This window comes from Haliotis rufescens, unplaced genomic scaffold (assembly GCF_023055435.1).
Source record: "Haliotis rufescens isolate VD_foot unplaced genomic scaffold, xgHalRufe1.0.p SCAF_8, whole genome shotgun sequence".
Classification (NCBI taxonomy): domain Eukaryota; kingdom Metazoa; phylum Mollusca; class Gastropoda; order Lepetellida; family Haliotidae; genus Haliotis; species Haliotis rufescens.
The window spans coordinates 12,245,805-12,267,965 of record NW_025964372.1 but is presented as its reverse complement, the minus strand read 5'-3'; the positions used below and the strand labels follow the sequence as shown (position 1 = coordinate 12,267,965).

The following is a 22,161-nucleotide window of genomic DNA, read 5'->3' as shown; positions in this document are numbered from 1 at the left end:
TGATGGACATCATGACAGGTCATATTACATTGTCACATTACAGGTCACGATTGTGTAATGAATTGTTGTGTAGCACATCTAAAACAATGACAATGTTTGCACTTACATGTAAGACACAGATGTATTACGCTACTGCATGACTTGATGATGCCGAACACTACCATAATGTCATTACTGCAGATGAAGGAGGTCGCCCACGTGGTCAGCATATTCCATCTCACGTTCTGGCTGTTGTAGCCCTGTGTGACTGTCCACGTAATGACCATCTAGGATCAAGGATCCGGTGCCTGTGGTCATTCCTGTCTTGGGGACGAGTTACAGGGAAAGACTTCCGCTCGTATCCCACCTCTAAAACTTATTGCCGTTCAATTCTTTTAACTATTTATCTTTATATTACCGCTGAATCGACAGACAAACCAATCTGGTTTCAAGGTGACCCAATCAAATTTGCTTGCACGATTAATCGCATCGAGCGTATCTCCTTGGTGTTACGTCATTGGTGCAAAGGGAAGGTAATGAGAGGCACAGCAAATTACAGCAAGCCGCCCGTGCTACTTTGTTAACACTGGACAGACACATCCACCGTGTGTTCAAGATCACAGTTGGCTTCACCGGAGAGGACAAACAGAAGAAACAATAGTTTAGTCATAAGAACTTCATATTCTGGTATATGGGAATCACTAAACCTGTTTTTTTTTGAGGAAATAAAGCACATATTACGAGTGACACTTGACACAGAACAGGCATGTGTTTGATTGTGAAGACCCACGACAGAAATGTAACAATTATAAGTGCATGTACATTTAGTGAATGTCAAACATCATGCAATACTTGAAAATCGAATACAACAGTGAAATAAATAGATTGTGATTAATATCTTTCCCCCTAAAATGACGTCATCTCAGGGACATGTTTCATTTATTTTCACTTTAAAGACTCAAATGAGACCACATATATTTGCGTGGCAGTAATTCAGGATGTTATTGCACTAATTAGTTTATAAAAAAGAGACTGATTAAACTCCAAGAGCAAATTAAACGTGATTTATTCATAGCCAAAGAAACATATGCCGTAAATGACATTTTAAACAAACGTACACAATTTTCTTTTTAAGTCACTGAAAATTGCTGGAAAACCTTTTTGTCGTTAACCAAACAAAACCAAGTGTTCAGTTCAGTCCTTTTACTGGTACAAAGAAATAAATCGAAACACTACATGATCTAGACTTACAGCACCCCTTGGTCGTACCCGCAGAGCCCTCAGATAGTGATCGACAACGTGCGTCTTGATCCGGGGGTCAAGAAGTGCTGTCATGTTGACGAAATTAATTAATAGTATTCCCCAGTGCGCCTGCTTTCGTCTCAAAACGTTCTGTAAATATGTTTCTAAGTGCACCTCGACGACAGTATAACATTAAAAGTTCAAAGACTGGATGAACTTCCTATAAAAGACAGCAGAGGTTAGTAGACTGGCCCAACTGTAAAAGATGCAGACTGTGTGTGTTGCAGTGGTAGTCGTGGCCGTCCTTGCCGTCGTCTCTGGGACAACGTAAGTAGCGTGCGGAGTAGGTCATGTTAAATCATATGGCAATTCGTATTTATTAATACCCTTGATGCCACATCGATACTGTTTTGCTTCGAATTTTTGTGGATTGGTATGTTTTACGATAGACAGACTCATATATACTTTCCAAAGGGGAAATAATCCAGTCCCATGCTTGACAAAGAGCAGACTGAATTAATATATTTTGTGACAATGAATGGTTGATGTCCCCGTTACCCGACGGTGCCCATGATGTCACCCACTGATTTAATGGCTCGGATTACAATTATACTGACTCCAATTTATTGTTTAAAAAACAGCTCTGGTTCTATGGGTGTTTCTCATTTGGACAAGGCGTAGAACAATTATAAAGCGCTAATGTACCAGTGTAGTTCATATACTCGTGCAACTCCACCTGCATGTACCTCGAGATGTGCCATCAGTTCGTGTGGCTTGAGTGGGGGTGAACATTGTCACTGTTCACTTTATACAAGGCTGTCGTGTGCTCTGCCGTGGAAGTGGCCGTGGAGTACTTGACAGTGACATAACACAGATAGAGAACTCTGTAGCTTTTACTTGGACCTTTATATCCCGTTAAAGTAGGTCACTAACCCTCTATCATATACACCACATTGAACTTATCTTGTCATTCACATATTGTTCATTTAACAGGTCAGCTTGTTTATCTGGGAACGACAACAAGCCAACAATGATGTATATATCACAGAATATGTCAAAGAAGTATATTGTTCTTCTACCATTGTGGAGGACATATCGTCCAACTTCCTCCAATCTTAGGATGCGAGTAAAGAGATCTGTCTGATCCGTTTCGAGAATACTTCTATTGCATCACTGCCCTGACCTGGTCACATACTGTAACATTAAGTTGGTTTTCATTTTCGACATTTTCAGAATCCAGCCTGAGCAAAACTTCGGTATGTTCAATGTTCAGTCCATTTACTCGCCAAAAGGTTCCACACGACAATAATGAATGAATAAGTAGTCCTTAATTCTTTATTAATGCCAATAGTTTGGTTAAGATGATAACAGCTGTGTAGATTCCATATTGCAGCATATCTCAGTTACCAACACTTGCTGATGTTTTTCATAAGCACATCAAAAGAAGCAATAACGTTATAATTCACAATGTCCACAAAAAAACTGAAAAGAAGTTCATCTCTAACAATTAAGAAATGGGTGGTTACCCACGTGACCTGATATTCGCAATGTTTGCAGTGTGGGGCAAATGGTCCTCGTGGAGCGAGAGTGTGGGGGAGTGCAGCGCTAGCTGTGGGGGAGGCTCGCAGACTGTGGTGAGAACCAGGAAGTGCCAGGGCGGTCTGTTCTGTAAGCCAATCAACGGGGGCAAGGAGACGTACACCCAGGCCTGTAACACCGACAGCTGTCATATACCGGGTATTCACATTCCCATCATTGTCCACGCCATGTGGTATAACTACGTTCATATCTTGTACATTGTCCGCTGCGTTTGCGTTGAGTCATAGAAAGCCTAACGTTGTAATGGAAGGTAAAATGGAAGGTTGATACATGTTGAGAGGTAATACATATAGTAGTATGTTAAAGATGGTGGTAATTGGTTGGTTGTCTGACTTATCACCTGCTTCTGTACTTCACAGTGAATGGAGGATGGGGTGAATGGGGTGAATGGACCGCAAGTGACGGCGGGGAGTGCTCAGCGTTTTGTGGAGGGGGCAAGGTCAAGCAGTCACGTGTAAGATCCTGTGACAACCCAGAACCTGAGAACGGCGGCGCTGACTGTGAAGGCGAGAGTGTGGAGCAAGCAGTAGCGGAGTGCAACACACAAGGATGTAGAGGTGAGATTCCTGTGGACAACTGCTGTTACTAACAGGCTGTTGGACAGTGAACAGTAAGCGTTGGCTATTGTGATGACCCATGTCAGATATACGTGTTGTGTGTTACAGGTTACTGCCCGGACAGACGTGTGAAGTTCTTTCCCCATCCTACCAACAGAGGTCGCTACTACCAGTGTGGGAACTACATTGCGTACCTCATGAAGTGTCCTAAGGGTCTTGTCTGGGACGACAGCATCTGGACATGCAACTTCGACAACTGAGACGTCACATTACACGTCCCGCTAACATCATGTCACATGCGCATGTACATTCCGTAATAAAATAAACATTCCTGTCAAAAGATGTGTGAGATTTGTTGTCTGATTTAGTCAAACACGATTAGCGGACACGACTAGCGAACACGACTAACATTAGATGTGTTGCTTGAAGTCACTACGGAATCACGGTGATACTATCCAATACCTGCTCACACCATCTCGGCAGACTGTAGGGACTGTACTGTCCAAGATCAGTGTTCACAACCCCACCTTAGAAGACGCAGGCACGCAGGCACGCACGCACTTACGTACGCGTGCGACTAGCGGAAGCGACTAACATTGCATGTGTTCCTGGAAGTCACCACGGAGTCATTTCGGTGATGCTATCTAATACCTTCCGTCATAAAATAAAGATTTCAAAGTAAAGATCTTTTTACATTTCTAATTTACAGAGTATGTCAAGGATGACACTGACTCCAACATCTGAAGATGGTGGTGCTGAATGCCGCCCAATATCTAATAGGTTGACTGACATGGAGAGATGGGCTGCCAGGTCGTGGTCAGATATAAGGAGCTAATTCGAGTTGTGTTGAGGACAACGCGAGAAAACTCCATACTTTGGCTGTCTCGGTAAAACTCATAGAAACATGAACTAAAGAGATGTTTTAATAAATATTGAATAAAATCAATATATAATGAATGAGTATTCAAACTTGGTCCATATTCATAGACTGGTCCAGATTTCGAATCCCATTCAACATTATTCACATCAACCTGATTGCGGCACACGCTCCAATTCAAATGAAGACGTTTCCAGACTGCTTGATATGTACCTACTACGCATGTGTGAATAAATGTCTACACGCTTTATGTTCCACACGGGTACGCGGAGGATTGGCATTTTTAATTGGCAATTTCTTTTTCTACCATGACTATGGAACGTGCCGAATCGCTAATCAGAGGTTTCAAGTTGCAACATCGTGTGTCTGAAACAGTTAGTCTCCTAATCTTCCGAATTTATACATGCGCATCTGCCAATCATGGTAGGCGAAACGGTTAGTCCCAGAAATGAAGTAAGCATATTATTCAAAAATATATATATACTACTCAAAAGAGGTTAAGGATCACCCGATTCTTTCATATTGGTAATGTTAATCTGTCATGGCATGAGAGATTAACTATTGTAATATGAAAGAATCAGGTGATCCTTAACTTCTTTTGATTAGTATATAAACTAAAGAATATAATCCACATGGAGCCTGAAACGATGCTTAATTTCGAAGCTGAGGCAATCTCGACTTGCAAAATCACCCTAGACATGAGTTTGATTCGTTTATTATCTTGTGTCTGGGAGACAGACTAGTAGTGGATGACCCGCTTCACTGTCCTCCCTCAGTAGACCCCGATACATACAATGTTCAAAGATCAATACAATATACTGTTCAAAGATCAATACAATATACTGTTCAAAGATCAATACAATATACTGTTCAAAGATCAATACAATATACTGTTCAAAGATGAATACAATATACTGTTCAGGGATGAATACAATATACTGTTCAAAGATCAATACAATATACTGTTCAAAGATGAATACAATATACTGTTCAAAGATCAATACAATATACTGTTCAAAGATGAATACAATATACTGTTCAAAGATCAATACAATATACTGTTCAAAGATAAATACAATATACTATTCAAAGATAAATACAATACACTGTTCAAAGATCAATACAATATACTGGTGGGGGTGTACCTCGTCAAGGGTAGGATGAGCTCGTGGATGTCTACGTGTCAGAATCTAGGATGAGAATCGGCATGTGTCGTTCTGGCGACTTGACATGGGTGTTCACATCATTGACTATAGGCCCGCATAGGCAACAACGACAAAGCTGATTCATGTGAAGTATTTAATACACATAGGTAATATATTGTTGTCTTTAACACTTATAACAGTGACATAGAGATAGCCGTGTATGTGATCTACCATATGTTTAAACCACTGCATGTGTGTGTGGGCCTGTTATAGTTTTGTAGGTCAAGGTCGTCAGTATAATCTAATAAACACTTGATGACTAACAAATTCAGTCGCGACTACGCACATAAATCCTTGGCGTTACGTGGTCCATATGATCCGGGATTTGTGCATCCAGGGCTGCCAAGTCCGCACGTCAGGTCCGCGCCGTGTTAACACCTCTGTAGAGGAAATATACCTTGTTATTTAATGTTCAATAACATGTGTGAAAGTAGATGTTGTTTAATACATTGCATTTGTCCAGATATTCCATCAAGTTCTGTTCTTTGCAGCGAACAGTTTAGTGGAAACTCCTCACTCGTGCGTGGTCAGCGGAGATCTGGGACATCGCAATGCCCCTAAAAGGTGAGATTATGTGAGGCAATCACTCTTCTGTTCCATTATTTCAAACGATCGTTTCATACTCCTTAATTACACACGTGAATTTTAGTTTGTTCTTTTGGGCGTTGTTTCGGCTTTGATATATCATATGGTTTGTGAATACGTCCATTGTTCCACAACCCGTATTGTACAGGAGCTATTGTCAATGGGTTATTGGGGCGGTCGGGTAGCCTAGTGGTTAAAGCGTTCGCTTGTCACGCCGAAGACCCGAGTTCGATTTCCGACATGGGTACATTGTGTGGAGCCCATTTCTGGTGTCCCCCGCCGTGATATTGCTGGGATATTGCTAAAAGCGGCGTAAAACCATACTCACTCACTCACTGGGTTATTAGGCCCAGTTTTTAGGATAAATATTTTATATGAATCATAACAGTATGGTATCATCCCCAAATTAAACACATGATTAAAAAAAAGACTCTGCTCAGCCCCTGTATGTGTGTGTTGGATCTCTGCTCAACCTCTGTATGTGTGTGTTGGATCTCCGCTCAGCCCCTGTATGTGTGTGTTGGATCTCTGCTCAGCCCCTGTATGTGTGTGTTAGATCTCTGCTCAGCCTCTGTATGTGTGTATTGGATCTCAGCTCAGCCCCTGTATGTGTGTGTTGGATCTCTGCTCAGCCCCTGTATGTGTGTGTTAGATCTCTGCTCAGCCTCTGTATGTGTGTATTGGATCTCCGCTCAGCCCCTGTATGTGTGTTGGATCTCCGCTCAAACCCTGTATGTGTGTATATCTGATCTGGATCTCCGCTCACCTCTTGTATATCTGATCTACATCTCCGCTCACCTCTTGTATATCTGATCTGGATCTCCGCTCACCTCTTGTATATCTGATCTGGATCTCCGCTCACCTCTTGTATATCTGATCTGGATCTCCGCTCACCTCTTGTATATCTGATCTGGATCTCCGCTAAATCGTGTATCTGAGCTGGATCTCTGCTCACCTCCTGTATTTCTGATCTGGATCTCCGCTCACCTCTTGTATATCTGATCTGGATCTCCGCTCACCTCTTGTGTATCTGATCTGGATCTCCGCTAAATCGTGTATCTGAGCTGGATCTCTGCTCACCTCCTGTATTTCTGATCTGGATCTCCGCTCACCTCTTGTATATCTGATCTGGATCTCCGCTCACCTCTTGTATATTTGATCTGGATCTCCGCTCACCTCTTGTATATCTGATCTGGATCTCCGCTCACCTCTTGTATATCTGATCTGGATCTCCGCTCACCTCTTGTATATCTGATCTGGATCTCCGCTCACCTCTTGTATATCTGATCTGGATCTCCGCTAAATCGTGTATCTGAGCTGGATCTCTGCTCACCTCCTGTATTTCTGATCTGGATCTCCGCTCACCTCTTGTATATCTGATCTGGATCTCCGCTCACCTCTTGTATATCTGATCTGGATCTCCGCTAAATCGTGTATCTGAGCTGGATCTCTGCTCACCTCCTGTATTTCTGATCTGGATCTCCGCTCACCTCTTGTATATCTGATCTGGATCTCCGCTCACCTCTTGTATATCTGATCTGGATCTCCACTCACCTCTTGTATATCTGATCTGGATCTCCGCTCACCTCTTGTATATCTGATCTGGATCTCTGCTCACCTCTTGTATATCTGATCTGGATCTCCGCTCACCTCTTGTATATCTGATCTGGATCTCCGCTCACCTCTTGTATATCTGATCTGGATCTCCGCTAAATCGTGTATCTGAGCTGGATCTCTGCTCACCTCCTGTATTTCTGATCTGGATCTCCGCTCACCTCTTGTATATCTGATCTGGATCTCCGCTCACCTCTTGTATATCTGATCTGGATCTCCACTCACCTCTTGTATATCTGATCTGGATCTCCGCTCACCTCTTGTATATCTGATCTGGATCTCCGCTCACCTCTTGTATATCTGATCTGGATCTCCGCTCACCTGATGTATATCTGGGTTGGATCTCCGCTCACCTCGTGTGTCTGAGCTGGATCTCCGCTCACCTCATGTGTCTGAGCTGGATCTCCGCTCACCTCATGTGTCTGAGCTGGATCTCCGCTCACCTCGTATGTCTGAGCTGGATCTCCGCTCACCTCGTGTGTCTGAGCTGGATCTCCGCTCACCTCGTATGTCTGAGCTGGATCTCCGCTCACCTCGTGTGCCTAAGCTGGATCTCCGTTGACCTCATGTATGTCTGAGCTGGATCTCCGCTCACCTCGTGTGTCTGAGCAGGATCTCCGTTCACCTCATGTGTCTGAGCTGGATCTCCGCTCACCTCGTATGTCTGAGCTGGATCTCCGCTCACCTCATGTATGTCTGATCTGGATCTCCGCTCACCTGATGTATATCTGAGCTGGATCTCCGTTCACCTCGTGTGTCTGAGCTGGATCTCCGCTCACCTCGTATGTCTGAGCTGGATCTCCGCTCACCTCGTGTGTCTGAGCAGGATCTCTGCTCACCTCGTATGTCTGAGCTGGATCTCCGATCACCTCGTGTGTCTGAGCAGGATCTCTGCTCACCTCATGTATGTTCAGCTGGATCTGGAGCTCTTTCAGTTGAAGCTGAACAGGTTGCTTGTCATTTGCAGGAATTTCTTTGCCCGGATATGTGTTGATGTGTTGTTTAAATGATGGTTTCAATCTAGCCCTTCTTTCCCTCAGTAGCGAGTTCTCTGGGGACGGTGTCAGATCTAAGATCATAACACCGCTAAGGGTGTGTTCAGTATGGTTAAATATAATCCCTTGTCAGTGAAATGTATGCGCGTTGTTTTACAGACTATATATTCGACCAGGAGACGTTTACCGTCACAGATGATATGCAGTCCTGTTTCAACAACAACGGTTATCTACTGCTCAGGTAATGGCCATGAAATATGGTTTTCTTTTCAAGAAGCTTCTTTTGGCGTGCTAAACATGTATGTGAAGAAACACTATTAATTTCATAGTTATTTAAATGTTATAAAATACAAATACAGAGACACACACACAGTCACACAGACACACAGACACACACAGACACACGCAGACAGACACACAAACACACACACAGAGACACACGCAGACACAGACACACACACACACAGACACACAGAGACACACACAGACACACACACACACACACAGACACACAGACACACACACAGAGACACACAGACAGACATACGCAGACACAGACACACACACACACACACAGACACACACACAGTCACACAGACACACACACAGACACACGCAGACACAGACACACGCAGACACACACAGACACACGCAGACACACACACACAGACACACACACGCAGACACAGACACACACAGAGACACACGCAGACACAGACACACACACACACACACACACACAGACACAGACACACACAGTCACACAGACACACACACAGACACACGCAGACACAGACACACACACACACAGAGACACACGCAGACACAGACACACACACACACACACACACACACACACGCAATTATGAGTGACTGTCTGAAGTCGTTATTGAATTCACTTTATACGTTCTCACAGAGGATTGCTGAGCAGCAGCGAACTGGAGAAAGTGAAGAACGTGGTAGAAAACAATGCCGTCATCGATAAGTTTGCCTATGGCGTAAGTGTGATTGACCCAAGCTGTCAGAGTGTTCTTTACCATTAATGGTTGTGATTCTGTGTTGCATGTTCATTAAAGTCACTGGTGTAGCAAAGGCGTACCTTATGGTGTGTTCTTTATTGGTAAAGGTATTTCTTCAAAGTTCAAGTATAGATTGTTTCTTGACGGTAAAGGTGTTTGATATATTAAATCAGCATATAATTTAATTGTGAAGGTAAAGTTTAAGTTTGAATGTGAAGTATAACATGTCCTGTAATGGTTCAGATGTTTCTCCGATGTAAAGTATATAATGTTCTTTACCATTAATGACGTTGCTCGAGTGTAAAGTATAGTGTGTTCATCACAGTTAATAGCGTTTCTCTGGTGTAGAACAAGGATGACAAAAACCGAGTCAGTCGATTGTGCTTGTGGAATCACCCTGGAAATGACGTTACCGGAATGGTTGCTCGATGCAGCAAGGTTGCCGGGACATGTGAGAAGGTTAGTGATGCTGGCCAGCTATTTCTGACTTCTAGAAAACCCATATACAGGCTTATGGTCCTAGTTACGACAGTCACCGAGATGATAGCATAAGACTCACCTCTGACTGATACCACTGATAAAGTTTTGTGTGTTGAAGTTGTTGTCTGGCGAGGTGTATCACTACCACACCAAACTGATGATGAAGGAAGCGAAGACAGGAGGTAGCTTTGTCTGGCATCAGGACTATGGGCAGGTACCCCTATCTTTCACCATCCAGCCCGAATCCATGTTTCAGTGGCTGGTACCAGAATGGTTGTCTCGAATCCATGTCTCAACTACTGGTACCAGAAAGGTTGTCTCGAATCCATGTCTCAACTACTGGTACCAGAATGATTGTCTCGAATCCATGTCTCAACTACTGGTACCAGAAAGGTTGTCTCGAATCCATGTCTCAACTACTGGTACCAGAAAGGTTGTCTCGAATCCATGTCTCAACTACTGGTACCAGAAAGGTTGTCTCGAATCCATGTTTCAGTAGCTAGTACCGAAAAGGTTGTCTCGAATCCATGTTTCAACTGCTGGTATAAGAAAGGTTGTCTCGAATCCATGTCTCAACTACTGGTACCAGAATGGTTGTCTCGATTCCATATTTCAGTTACTGGTACCAGAAAGGTTGTCCCAAGTCCATGTTCAGATCTATTTGTTTCAGGTACTGGTATCGTAATGGTTGTCTCTTTCCTGATATGATGACTGTCTTCATTGCGCTGGACAAATGTACTCGGGAGAATGGTTGCCTGCAGGTAATGCAGAGTCTGAAACTTGGAGCATATTATACTGGGGCGGGTTTAGTTCTGTCGTGTGTTGTTGGTTGTATGGGCCATGGTGTACGTCTGTAGTGTGTTAATCGTTGTGTTCATCACGATGTAGTTCTGTAGTGCATTCTTGGTTGCGTAGATCACCGTATAGTTATGTAGTGTGTTGTTGGCTGTACTCATCGTGGTGTAGTTCTTTAGTGTATTGTTGGCTGTACTCATCACGATGTAGTTCCGTAGTGCATTCTTGGTTGCGTAGATCACCGTATAGTTATGTAGTGTGTTGTTGGCTGTACTCATCATGGTGTAGTTCTGTAGTGTATTATTGGCTGTACTTATCATGGTGTAGTTCTGTAGTGCATTGTTGGCTGTACTCATCATGGTGTAGTTCTGTAGTGTATTGTTGGCTGTACTCATCATGGCGTAGTTCTGTAGTGTATTGTTGGCTGTACTCATCATGATGTAGTTCTGTAGTGTATTGTTGGCTGTACTCATCATGATGTAGTTCTGTAGTGTATTGTTGGCTGTACTCATCATGGTGTAGTTCTGTAGTGTATTGTTGGCTGTACTCAGCATGGTGTAGTTCTGTAGTGTGTTGTTGGCTGTACTCATCATGGTGTAGTTCTGTAGTGTATTGTTGGCTGTACTCATCATGGTGTAGTTCTGTAGTGTATTGTTGGCTGTACTCATCACGGTGTAGTTCTGTAGTGTATTGTTGGCTGTACTCATCATGGTGTAGTTCTGTAGTGTATTGTTGGCTGTACTCATCATGGCGTAGTTCTGTAGTGTATTGTTGGCTGTACTCATCATGATGTAGTTCTGTAGTGTATTGTTGGCTGTACTCATCACGATGTAGTTCTGTAGTGCATTCTTGGTTGCGTAAATCACCGTATAGTTATGTAGTGTGTTGTTGGCTGTACTCATCATGGTGTAGTTCTGTAGTGTATTGTTGGCTGTACTCATCACGATGTAGTTCTGTAGTGCGTTCTTGGTTGCGTAGATCACCGTATAGTTATGTAGTGTGTTGTTGGCTGTACTCATCATGGTGTAGTTCTATAGTGTATTGTTGGCTGTACTCATCACGATGTAGTTCTGTAGTGCATTCTTGGTTGCGTAGATCACCGTATAGTTCTGTAGTGTATTGTTGGCTGTACTCATCATGGTGTAGTTCTGTAGTGTATATTTGGCTGTACTCATCATTGTGTAGTTCTGTAGTGTATTGCTGGCTGTACTCATCATGGTGTAGTTCTGTTGTGTATTGTTGGCTGTACTCATCATGGTGTAGTTCTTTAATGTATTGTTGGCTGTACTCATCACGATGTAGTTCTGTAGTGTATTGTTGGCTGTACTCATCATGGTATAGTTCTGTAGTGTATTGTTGGCTGTACTCATCATGGTGTAGTTCTGTAGTGTATTGTTGGCTGTACTCATCATGGTGTAGTTCTGTAGTGTATTGTTGGCTGTACTCATCACGGTGTAGTTCTGTAGTGTATTGTTGGCTGTACTCATCATGGTGTAGTTCTGTAGTGTATTGTTGGCTGTACTCATCATAGTGTAGTTCTTTAGTGTATTGTTGGCTCTGCTGATCACCGTGCATCTTCCCGAGGCAAGTGAGTTAACTGACTAAAAAAGTCCAGTTTCCACCCTTGCCGAACTAGGCTGGTATTATGGAGTTACATTTTGGCTGGACTAATAAGTCTATACATAGTCCAATCAAAATCGCTCACCGAAATCGAAATTCGGTTCGTAAACTATCAAGCAGATTTCGGTCGATTGCAGGATTTGCAAAGCATGTGCACCGCTAACTCGTTGTCAACAGATATTTTCTTAATCTTTTCATGTTTTTCATCAAAGTACTTACGGCGATGTGATGCATTTCGCGATGTAAGACACGTTTTATCACAATATAGATCTTGATTATCGATCAGATCATCTTGACTTGGGCGCCGCCGTTTTGTTTGAAACAAATGCAAGTGATACGAGGGGTGGAATCTGATTGGTTCATATGAGAGGCACAGAAGCCACATAACTCGTTATAGCCACTGGTGGCGCTCCGATCGAGACCAGGAATTCCAGCCTAGTTCGGTAAGGGTGGAAACTGGACTTTTAAAGTCAGTTAACTCTCATGCCTCGGGAAGATGATCACCGTGTTGTTTTGTGGTGTATTGTTGGCTGTTCTGATCACGGTGTAGTTCTATAGTGTATTGTTGGCTGGCTGATCACGGTGTAGTTCTGGATTGTATTGTTAGCTGTGCTGATCACAGTGTAGTTCGGTAGTGTATTGTTAGTTGTGTTGATCACCGTGTAGTTCTGTAGTGTATTGTTACCTGTGCTGATGACGGTGTAGTTCTATAGTGTATTGTTAGCTGTGCTGATGACGGTGTAGTTCTATAGTGTATTGTTAGCTGTTCTGATCACAGTGTAGTTCTGTAGTGTATTGTTGGCTGTTCTGATCACAGTGTAGTTCTGTAGTGTATTGTTGGCTGTTCTGATCACAGTGTAGTTCTGTAGTGTATTGTTGGCTGTTCTGATCACAGTGTAGTTCTGTAGTGTATTGTTAGCTGGGCTGATCACCGTGTAGTTCGGTAGTGTATTGTTAGGTGTGTTGATCACCGTGTAGTTCTTTAGTGTATTGTTAGATGTGCTGATCACGCTGTAGTTCTATAGTGTATTGTTCGCTGGCTGATCACAGTGTAGTTCTGGATTGTATTGTTGGCTGTGCTGATCACAGTGTAGTTCTGTAATGTATTGTTAGGTGTACTGATCACCGTGTAGTTCTATAGTGTATTGTTGGCTGTGCTGATCACAGTGTAGTTCTGTAGTGTATTGTTAGCTGTGCTGATCACGATGAAGTTCTGTAGTGTATTGTTGGCTGTGCTGATCACAGTGTAGTTCTGTAGTGTATTGTTAGCTGTGCTGATCACGCTGAAGTTCTGTAGTGTATTGTTGGCTGTGCTGATCACCGTGTATTTCTGTAGTGTATTGTTGGCTGTGCTGATCACCGTGTATTTCTGTAGTGTATTGTTGGCTGTGCTGATCACAGTGTAGTTCTGTAGTGTATTGTTAGCTGTGCTGATCACGCTGAAGTTCTGTAGTGTATTGTTGGCTGTGCTGATCACCGTGTATTTCTGTAGTGTATTGTTAGCTGTGCTGATCACGCTGTACTTCTGCAGTGTGTTGTTTCCTGTGCTGATCACCGTGTATTTCTGTAGTGTATTGTTAGCTGTGCTGATCACGCTGAAGTTCTGTAGTGTATTGTTGGCTGTGCTGATCACGGTATAGTTCTAGAGTGTATTGTTAGCTGTGCTGATCACAGTGTAGTTCTATAGTGTATTATTAGCTGTGCTGATCACGCTGTAGTTCTGTAGTGAATTGTTGGCCTGTGCTGATCACCGTGTAGTTCTGTAGTGTATAGTTAGCTGTGCTGATCACAGTGTAGTTCTATAGTGTATTGTTGGCTGTGCTGATCACGGTGTAGTTCTGTAGTGTATTGTTGGCTGTGCTGATCACCGTGTAGTTCTGTAGTGTATTGTTAGCTGTGCTGATCACAGTGTAGTTCTGTAGTGTATTGTTGGCTGTGCTGATCACAGTGTAGTTCTGTAGTGTATTGTTAGCTGTGCTGATCACGCTGAAGTTCTGTAGTGTATTGTTGGCTGTGCTGATCACGGTATAGTTCTAGAGTGTATTGTTAGCTCTGCTGATCACAATGTAGTTCTATAGTGTATTATTAGCTGTGCTGATCACGCTGTAGTTCTGTAGTGAATTGTTGGCCTGTGCTGATCACCGTGTAGTTCTGTAGTGTATAGTTAGCTGTGCTGATCACAGTGTAGTTCTATAGTGTATTGTTGGCTGTGCTTATCACGGTGTAGTTCTGTAGTGTATTGTTGGCTGTTGTGATCACCGTGTAGTTCTGTAGTGTATTGTTGGCTGTGCTGATCACAGTGTAGTTCTGTAGTGTATTGTTGGCTGTTCTAATCACGGTGTAGTTCTGTAGTGTATTGTTGGTTGTGCTGATCACCTTGTAGTTCTATAGTGTATTGTTGGCTGTTGTGATCACAGTGTAGTTCTATAGTGTATTGTTGCCTGTTCTGATCACAGTGTTGTTCTGTAGTGTATTGTTGGTTGTGCTGATCACAGTGTTGTTCTGTAGTGTATTGTTGGCTGTTCTGATCACAGTGTAGTTCTGTAGTGTATTGTTGGCTGTTCTGATCACAGTGTAGTTCTGTAGTGTATTGTTAGCTGGGCTGATCACAGTGTAGTTCGGTAGTGTATTGTTAGTTGTGTTGATCACCGTGTAGTTCTGTAGTGTATTGTTACCTGTGCTGATGACGGTGTAGTTCTATAGTGTATTGTTAGCTGTGCTGATGACGGTGTAGTTCTATAGTGTATTGTTAGCTGTTCTGATCACAGTGTAGTTCTGTAGTGTATTGTTGGCTGTTCTGATCACAGTGTAGTTCTGTAGTGTATTGTTGGCTGTTCTGATCACAGTGTAGTTCTGTAGTGTATTGTTGGCTGTTCTGATCACAGTGTAGTTCTGTAGTGTATTGTTAGCTGGGCTGATCACCGTGTAGTTCGGTAGTGTATTGTTAGGTGTGTTGATCACCGTGTAGTTCTTTAGTGTATTGTTAGATGTGCTGATCACGCTGTAGTTCTATAGTGTATTGTTCGCTGGCTGATCACAGTGTAGTTCTGGATTGTATTGTTGGCTGTGCTGATCACAGTGTAGTTCTGTAATGTATTGTTAGGTGTACTGATCACCGTGTAGTTCTATAGTGTATTGTTGGCTGTGCTGATCACAGTGTAGTTCTGTAGTGTATTGTTAGCTGTGCTGATCACGATGAAGTTCTGTAGTGTATTGTTGGCTGTGCTGATCACAGTGTAGTTCTGTAGTGTATTGTTAGCTGTGCTGATCACGCTGAAGTTCTGTAGTGTATTGTTGGCTGTGCTGATCACCGTGTATTTCTGTAGTGTATTGTTGGCTGTGCTGATCACCGTGTATTTCTGTAGTGTATTGTTGGCTGTGCTGATCACAGTGTAGTTCTGTAGTGTATTGTTAGCTGTGCTGATCACGCTGAAGTTCTGTAGTGTATTGTTGGCTGTGCTGATCACCGTGTATTTCTGTAGTGTATTGTTAGCTGTGCTGATCACGCTGTACTTCTGCAGTGTGTTGTTTCCTGTGCTGATCACCGTGTATTTCTGTAGTGTATTGTTAGCTGTGCTGATCACGCTGAAGTTCTGTAGTGTATTGTTGGCTGTGCTGATCACGGTATAGTTCTAGAGTGTATTGTTAGCTGTGCTGATCACAGTGTAGTTCTATAGTGTATTATTAGCTGTGCTGATCACGCTGTAGTTCTGTAGTGAATTGTTGGCCTGTGCTGATCACCGTGTAGTTCTGTAGTGTATAGTTAGCTGTGCTGATCACAGTGTAGTTCTATAGTGTATTGTTGGCTGTGCTGATCACGGTGTAGTTCTGTAGTGTATTGTTGGCTGTGCTGATCACCGTGTAGTTCTGTAGTGTATTGTTAGCTGTGCTGATCACAGTGTAGTTCTGTAGTGTATTGTTGGCTGTGCTGATCACAGTGTAGTTCTGTAGTGTATTGTTAGCTGTGCTGATCACGCTGAAGTTCTGTAGTGTATTGTTGGCTGTGCTGATCACGGTATAGTTCTAGAGTGTATTGTTAGCTCTGCTGATCACAATGTAGTTCTATAGTGTATTATTAGCTGTGCTGATCACGCTGTAGTTCTGTAGTGAATTGTTGGCCTGTGCTGATCACCGTGTAGTTCTGTAGTGTATAGTTAGCTGTGCTGATCACAGTGTAGTTCTATAGTGTATTGTTGGCTGTGCTTATCACGGTGTAGTTCTGTAGTGTATTGTTGGCTGTTGTGATCACCGTGTAGTTCTGTAGTGTATTGTTGGCTGTGCTGATCACAGTGTAGTTCTGTAGTGTATTGTTGGCTGTTCTAATCACGGTGTAGTTCTGTAGTGTATTGTTGGTTGTGCTGATCACCTTGTAGTTCTATAGTGTATTGTTGGCTGTTGTGATCACAGTGTAGTTCTATAGTGTATTGTTGCCTGTTCTGATCACAGTGTTGTTCTGTAGTGTATTGTTGGTTGTGCTGATCACAGTGTTGTTCTGTAGTGTATTGTTTGCTGTTCTGATCACAGTGTGGTTCTGTAGTGTATTGTTAGCTGTGCTGATCACCGTGTAGTTCGGTAGTTTATTGTTAGTTGTGCTGATCACTGTGTAGTTCTGTAGTGTATTGTTAGATGTGCTGTTCACGCTGTAGTTCTATAGTGTATTGTTGGCCTGTGCTGATCACCCTGTAGTTCTGTAGTGTATTGCTGGCTGTGCTGATCACGGTGTAGTTCTGGATTGTATTGTTGGCTGTGCTGATCACCGTGTAGTTCTATAGTGTATTGTTGGCTGTGCTGATCACGCTGTAGTTCTCTAGTGTATTGTTAGCTGTGCTGATCAGCGTATAATTCTATAGTGTATTGTTAGGTGTGCTGATCACAGTGTAGTTCTGTAGTGTATTGTTGGCTGTGCTGATCACCGTATAGTTCTAGAGTGTATTGTTAGCTGTGCTGATCAACGTGTAGTTCTATAGTGTATTGTTAGCTGTGCTGATCACCGTGTAGTTCTATAGTGTATAGTTGGTTGTGCTGATCACTGTGTAGTTCTGCAGTGTATTGTTGGCTGTTCTGATCACCGTGTAGTTCTGTAGTGTATTGTTAGCTGTGCTGATCACAGTGTAGTTCTGTAGTGTATTGTTAGCTGTGCTGATCACCGTGTAGTTCTATAGTGTATTGTTGACTGTGCTGATCACCGTGTAGTTCTGTAGTGTATTGTTGGCTGTGCTGATCACCGTGTAGTTCTGCAGTGTGTTGTTGATGTTCTGATCACCATGTAGTTCTGCAGTGTGTTGTTGATGTTCTGATCACCATGTAGTTCTACAGTGTGTTGTTAGCTGTGCTGATCACCGTGTAGTTCTATAGTGTATTGTTAGCTGTGCTGATCACCGTGTAGTTCTATAGTGTAGTGTTAGCTGTGCTGATCACCGTGTAGTTCTATAGTGTAGTATTAGCTGTGCTGATCACCGTGCAGTTCTGCAGTGTGTTGTTGGTTTGCATTTCAGATATTGTCGGGATCACACTTATGTGGTCGTGTGGATCACGGTGTTGTCGGCCGCCAGATAGGAGCTGACGCGGACAGAGTTGCAGAGATTAGCAAAGTGTGTGAGCACCTCTATATAGAGCTTAACCCAGGTAAATCTTTTTTAAAATGTTGTCAGTCTCTATTGACTTGTCATTCAAAATATTGCGGTAGCGCATCAGCTTCTGAACATACCAAACCGAGAGGCATACACATCAGAAGTTACTGTCTGAAACAGTTTATGTTTGTCTGTCATAACCCTACCAGGTGACGCCCTGTACTTCCATGGCAATGTGATACACACCTCAAGTGCCAACAACAGTGACACGAGGCGGTGGGCGTTCCTGTGTGCCTACAACAAAGCCAGCAACAATCCTGTGAAGGAGCATCTGCATCCGCATTACACCCCTCTGACACAGGTACAGTAGCATGAGTCAGTATATGTCCACTCGTATTTCACCCCTCTGACACAGGTACAGTAGCATGAGTCAGTATATGTCCACTCGTATTTCACCCCTCTGACACAGGTACAGTAACATGAGTCAGTATATGTCCACTCGTATTTCACCCCTCTGACACAGGTACAGCAGCCTGAATCAGCGCATCTCCACCCGTATTTCACCCCTCTGACACAGGTACAGCAGCCTGAATCAGCGCATCTCCACCCGTATTTCACCCCTCTGACACAAGTACAGCAGCCTGAGTCAGTGCATCTCCACCCGTATTTCACCCCTCTGACAAAGGTACAGCAGCCTGAGCCAGTGCATCTCCACCCGTATTACACCCCTTTGACACAGGTACAGCAGCCTGAATCAGCGCATCTCCACCCGTATTTCACCCCTCTGACACAAGTACAGCAGCCTGAGTCAGTGCATCTCCACCCGTATTTCACCCCTCTGACACAAGTACAGCAGCCTGAGCCAGTGCATCTCCACCCGTATTACACCCCTTTGACACAGGTACAGCAGCCTGAGGCAGTATATGTCCACCCGTATTTCACCCCTTAGTCAAGCACGTTTATCTCTGACAGAATACAGCAACCTGTCCGTGTGTCGTGTTGCAGGTGGCGGACACTGCGATCATGGAATGTTCCGTGCCCTGGGACAGCACTGGCAAAGACCTGGTCACTAAGGACAGGAGGGAGAGATTCGTTATGGCCAGTTAGTTTCTCTGGTGATAGAATATCAAACAATGCATTACCAATGCTAAAAAAAAGTCAGATTGTCAAACAAAGTGATACTAGTCGCACTATAAATGGTCATATGTGCGCATCAGTGTAAAACTAAATCCAGACACGTATTCGCTTCTGCACGTCCAATGTGTTTGATGCATGATTGATACCTAACGATTGGTTATTACAATTATTATATCCCGCCATGTGCCTGGGTCTATTTGTGGCACAAGTAGGGATGAAAGTAGCATTGAGGAACACATTGGGAACACAAGTTTTCTGGTCTGGCCATGGATAGGCGTCACCATTTTATTGTTTGAGGAATGAAGTATAGATTTGTATCTTTGATTCAGCTTTTAATGTTAATGTAATAACAAAATAAATTAAAGCTGCAAGCAGCAATGGCGGGCTCCAAGTAACACTGTGCCCAAACGTCCATGTTCGAATCCTCAAAGGGTTTCCTTGAACCAAATCCGTCAAATGTAGGCACCACTTGCAGGGTATCGTCGCTAGGAAATTGGCGTGTGCCAGCGGGTCCAGGTCTGTTTTTAAACCATTTCCGACCTCAATCATGTTCGAATCCATAAAAGGTTTGCTTGTGCCAACTCTGTCAAAAGATAGTCACCGTAAATCGCCGCTACGAAATTGGCGTGTTCCAGGGGTGTCCCAAATATAAATCAAATATTACCACCAAGCGGTGTTACTTTTAGCATACAACCAATAACAAAAAATGAGATGCATATGGCACACTAACTTCATGTAAACTTGCAATAGTTTCTGTGGAGAACCTTACAAGATATGATCTTTAAAGCAAAATTTCGTTGAACAAAATTATCAAAATCAAAATCCAATATGGCCCTAACTAAAAAAGAATTCCGAAATCGGCTATTAAAGTTTGATGTGTTACATGTATGTATGGAGACAATTCTCAGAAAGTTTGAAAGCATTTCATGCAGTGGATTCAAAGTTGTTTGCATTTGAAGACAGGTACCCCCAAAACACTATGAAAACCTTGAATCCAATATGGCTGCCAAACCATGTGACCAATGACCAAAGTCAAAGAACAAAAAAAGTCAAGCAGCTCAAGCAGCAGATACATGCAAGGTTTCAAAGTAATCGGATAAGCGGTTGCGGAGCAATAGGGCGAAATACATCTTCAAAATATTCTGTTCTTTTAGTTATCTGCCCTTGGCTTTTAGGTCTACGTCCTTGGGTTTATGGCGGGCACTAGTACCCGACGGTCCACATACACACACAAAATGTGAACAAAATCGAGCTTGGTTACTCTTTAACAGGCCGTAACTTCTTTGTCAGTTGGGCTCCAGTCAAACGGATTAGCGTTCTGCGTTCGTCGGGGCCCCAGGTTCCTGTCGCATTGCTGAGATAAAGTACTAAACTTCTTTCCCACCTCGTTCATATATTCGAATCCTGAAAGGGTTTACCTGTACCAATGCCGTCAAATGTAAGGAACCTCTTGTGAGACATCACCACCACTAAATTGACATGTGCCCCAGGATGTTTTAACCAATTTCCAACTTCGACCATGTTCGAATCCTCAAATGGTTTGCTTGTACCAACGCCATCAAATGTAAGGAAGCGCTTGTGAGACATCACCACATGTGTCCCAGTGTGTTCTCAATCCATGTTTGACTTCGACCATATTCGAATCCGCATATGGTTTGCTTGTACCAACGTCGTCAAATGTAATAAACCGCTTGTGAGACATCACCACATGTGTCCCAGTGTGTTCTTAACCCATGTCCGACTACGACCATGTTCGAATCTCCAAATGGTTTGGTTGTACCAACGCCATCAAATGTAATAAACCGCTTGTGAGACATCCCCACATGTGTCCCAGTGTGTTCTTAACCCATGTTTGACTTCGACCATGTTCGAATCCGCATATGGTTTGCTTGTACCAACTCCGTCAAAAGATAGTCACCGTTTTCAGGACATTGCCGCTACCAAATTGGCGTGTGCCACAGTTTCCCAGAGTGTACTAAACCAATTTCCAACCTCCATATTCTAATCCGCAAATGGTTTGCTTTTAACAAGGCCGTCAAAAATAAGGTACCATAGCAATTGGCAATTGAAAAATGAAGAACCAAGTCAGCGAGTCTGACCACCCGATCCGATTAGTCGCCTCCTGTGACAAGCATAGTTGCCTCTTGAGACAAGCATCGGTTGAAAAAGGCCAATTCTAATCCTGGTCGTCAAGGGTAGTACACATAATACTGAACAAGACTGTGGAGAACGCTTGCAAAGCCAGTGAATGGGGGTGTTTGGTAGATTTATGAGGCGCTTCCTTCAGTATTTGTACTCAAGTCTGATTTTTAACTTAAATCAAATAATACTACACCAAGCAGTGGTGCTTTCAGTATGCAACCCAGAACAAAATGAGCTACATATAGTCTCAAAGCTTCATGCAAACTTTCAATAGTTTCTGTTAAGAACCTTACAAGTTATGATCTTAAAAGTAACATTTCGGTGAAAAAAATGATCAAAATCAAAATCCAATATGACCGCAACTAAAAAAGATATCCAAAAACGGCTATGCTTATTTGTTGTGTTCTGTATGGAGACAATTCTCAGAAAGTTTGAAAGCATTTCATGCAGTGGATTCAGAGGAGATAGTATTTGAAGACAGGTACCCCCAAAACCCTGTGAAAACCTTGAATCCAATATGGCTGCCAAACCACGTGATCAATGACCAAAGTCAAAGAACAAAAAATATCAAAGAACTAAAGCAGCAGATACATGCAAGGTTTCAAAGTAATCGGATAAGCGGTTGCGGAGCAATAGGGCGAAATACATCTTCAAAAAATACTTGTTTTTCAGTTATCTGCCCTTGGCCTTTCGGCCTACGCCCTAGGGTTTTTGGCGGGCACTAGTACCCAACGGTCTACAAACA

At 43.1% G+C, this 22,161-nt stretch overlaps 2 protein-coding genes across 2 annotated transcripts; both read left to right on the top strand.

The window, feature by feature from the left end:
* Positions 1–1,447: 1,447 nt before the first annotated feature.
* Positions 1,448–3,717, top strand: LOC124113760 (netrin receptor UNC5B-like). The gene is made up of 5 exons (XM_046474272.2): positions 1,448–1,548; positions 2,455–2,477; positions 2,779–2,958; positions 3,180–3,377; positions 3,486–3,717. Exons 1-5 carry the CDS (start codon positions 1,487–1,489, stop codon positions 3,635–3,637), a joined length of 615 nt encoding a protein of 204 aa, XP_046330228.1. The 5' UTR covers positions 1,448–1,486; the 3' UTR covers positions 3,638–3,717.
* Positions 3,718–5,725: 2,008 nt separating this feature from the next.
* On the top strand, positions 5,726–19,628 carry LOC124113771 (L-proline trans-4-hydroxylase-like). The gene is made up of 10 exons (XM_046474289.2): positions 5,726–5,818; positions 5,951–6,023; positions 8,813–8,894; positions 9,570–9,651; positions 10,021–10,131; positions 10,271–10,362; positions 10,823–10,913; positions 18,063–18,192; positions 18,347–18,498; positions 19,143–19,628. The coding sequence occupies exons 2-10, from the start codon at positions 6,011–6,013 to the stop codon at positions 19,242–19,244; spliced, it is 855 nt and encodes a 284-aa protein (XP_046330245.1). The 5' UTR covers positions 5,726–5,818; positions 5,951–6,010; the 3' UTR covers positions 19,245–19,628.
* Positions 19,629–22,161: the final 2,533 nt, after the last annotated feature.

Coding starts and splice junctions, on each gene's coding strand:
- LOC124113760 (XM_046474272.2), top strand. CDS start 1,487: ATGCAGACTGTGTGTGTTGCAGTGGTAGTCGTGGCCGTCCTTGCCGTC. Junction 2,478..2,778: donor CCAGCCTGAGCAAAACTTCG/GTATGTTCAATG, acceptor CAATGTTTGCAG/TGTGGGGCAAATGGTCCTCG. Junction 3,378..3,485: donor CAACACACAAGGATGTAGAG/GTGAGATTCCTG, acceptor TGTGTGTTACAG/GTTACTGCCCGGACAGACGT.
- LOC124113771 (XM_046474289.2), top strand. Junction 9,652..10,020: donor TCGATAAGTTTGCCTATGGC/GTAAGTGTGATT, acceptor TCTCTGGTGTAG/AACAAGGATGACAAAAACCG. Junction 10,363..10,822: donor GTCTGGCATCAGGACTATGG/GCAGGTACCCCT, acceptor TATTTGTTTCAG/GTACTGGTATCGTAATGGTT.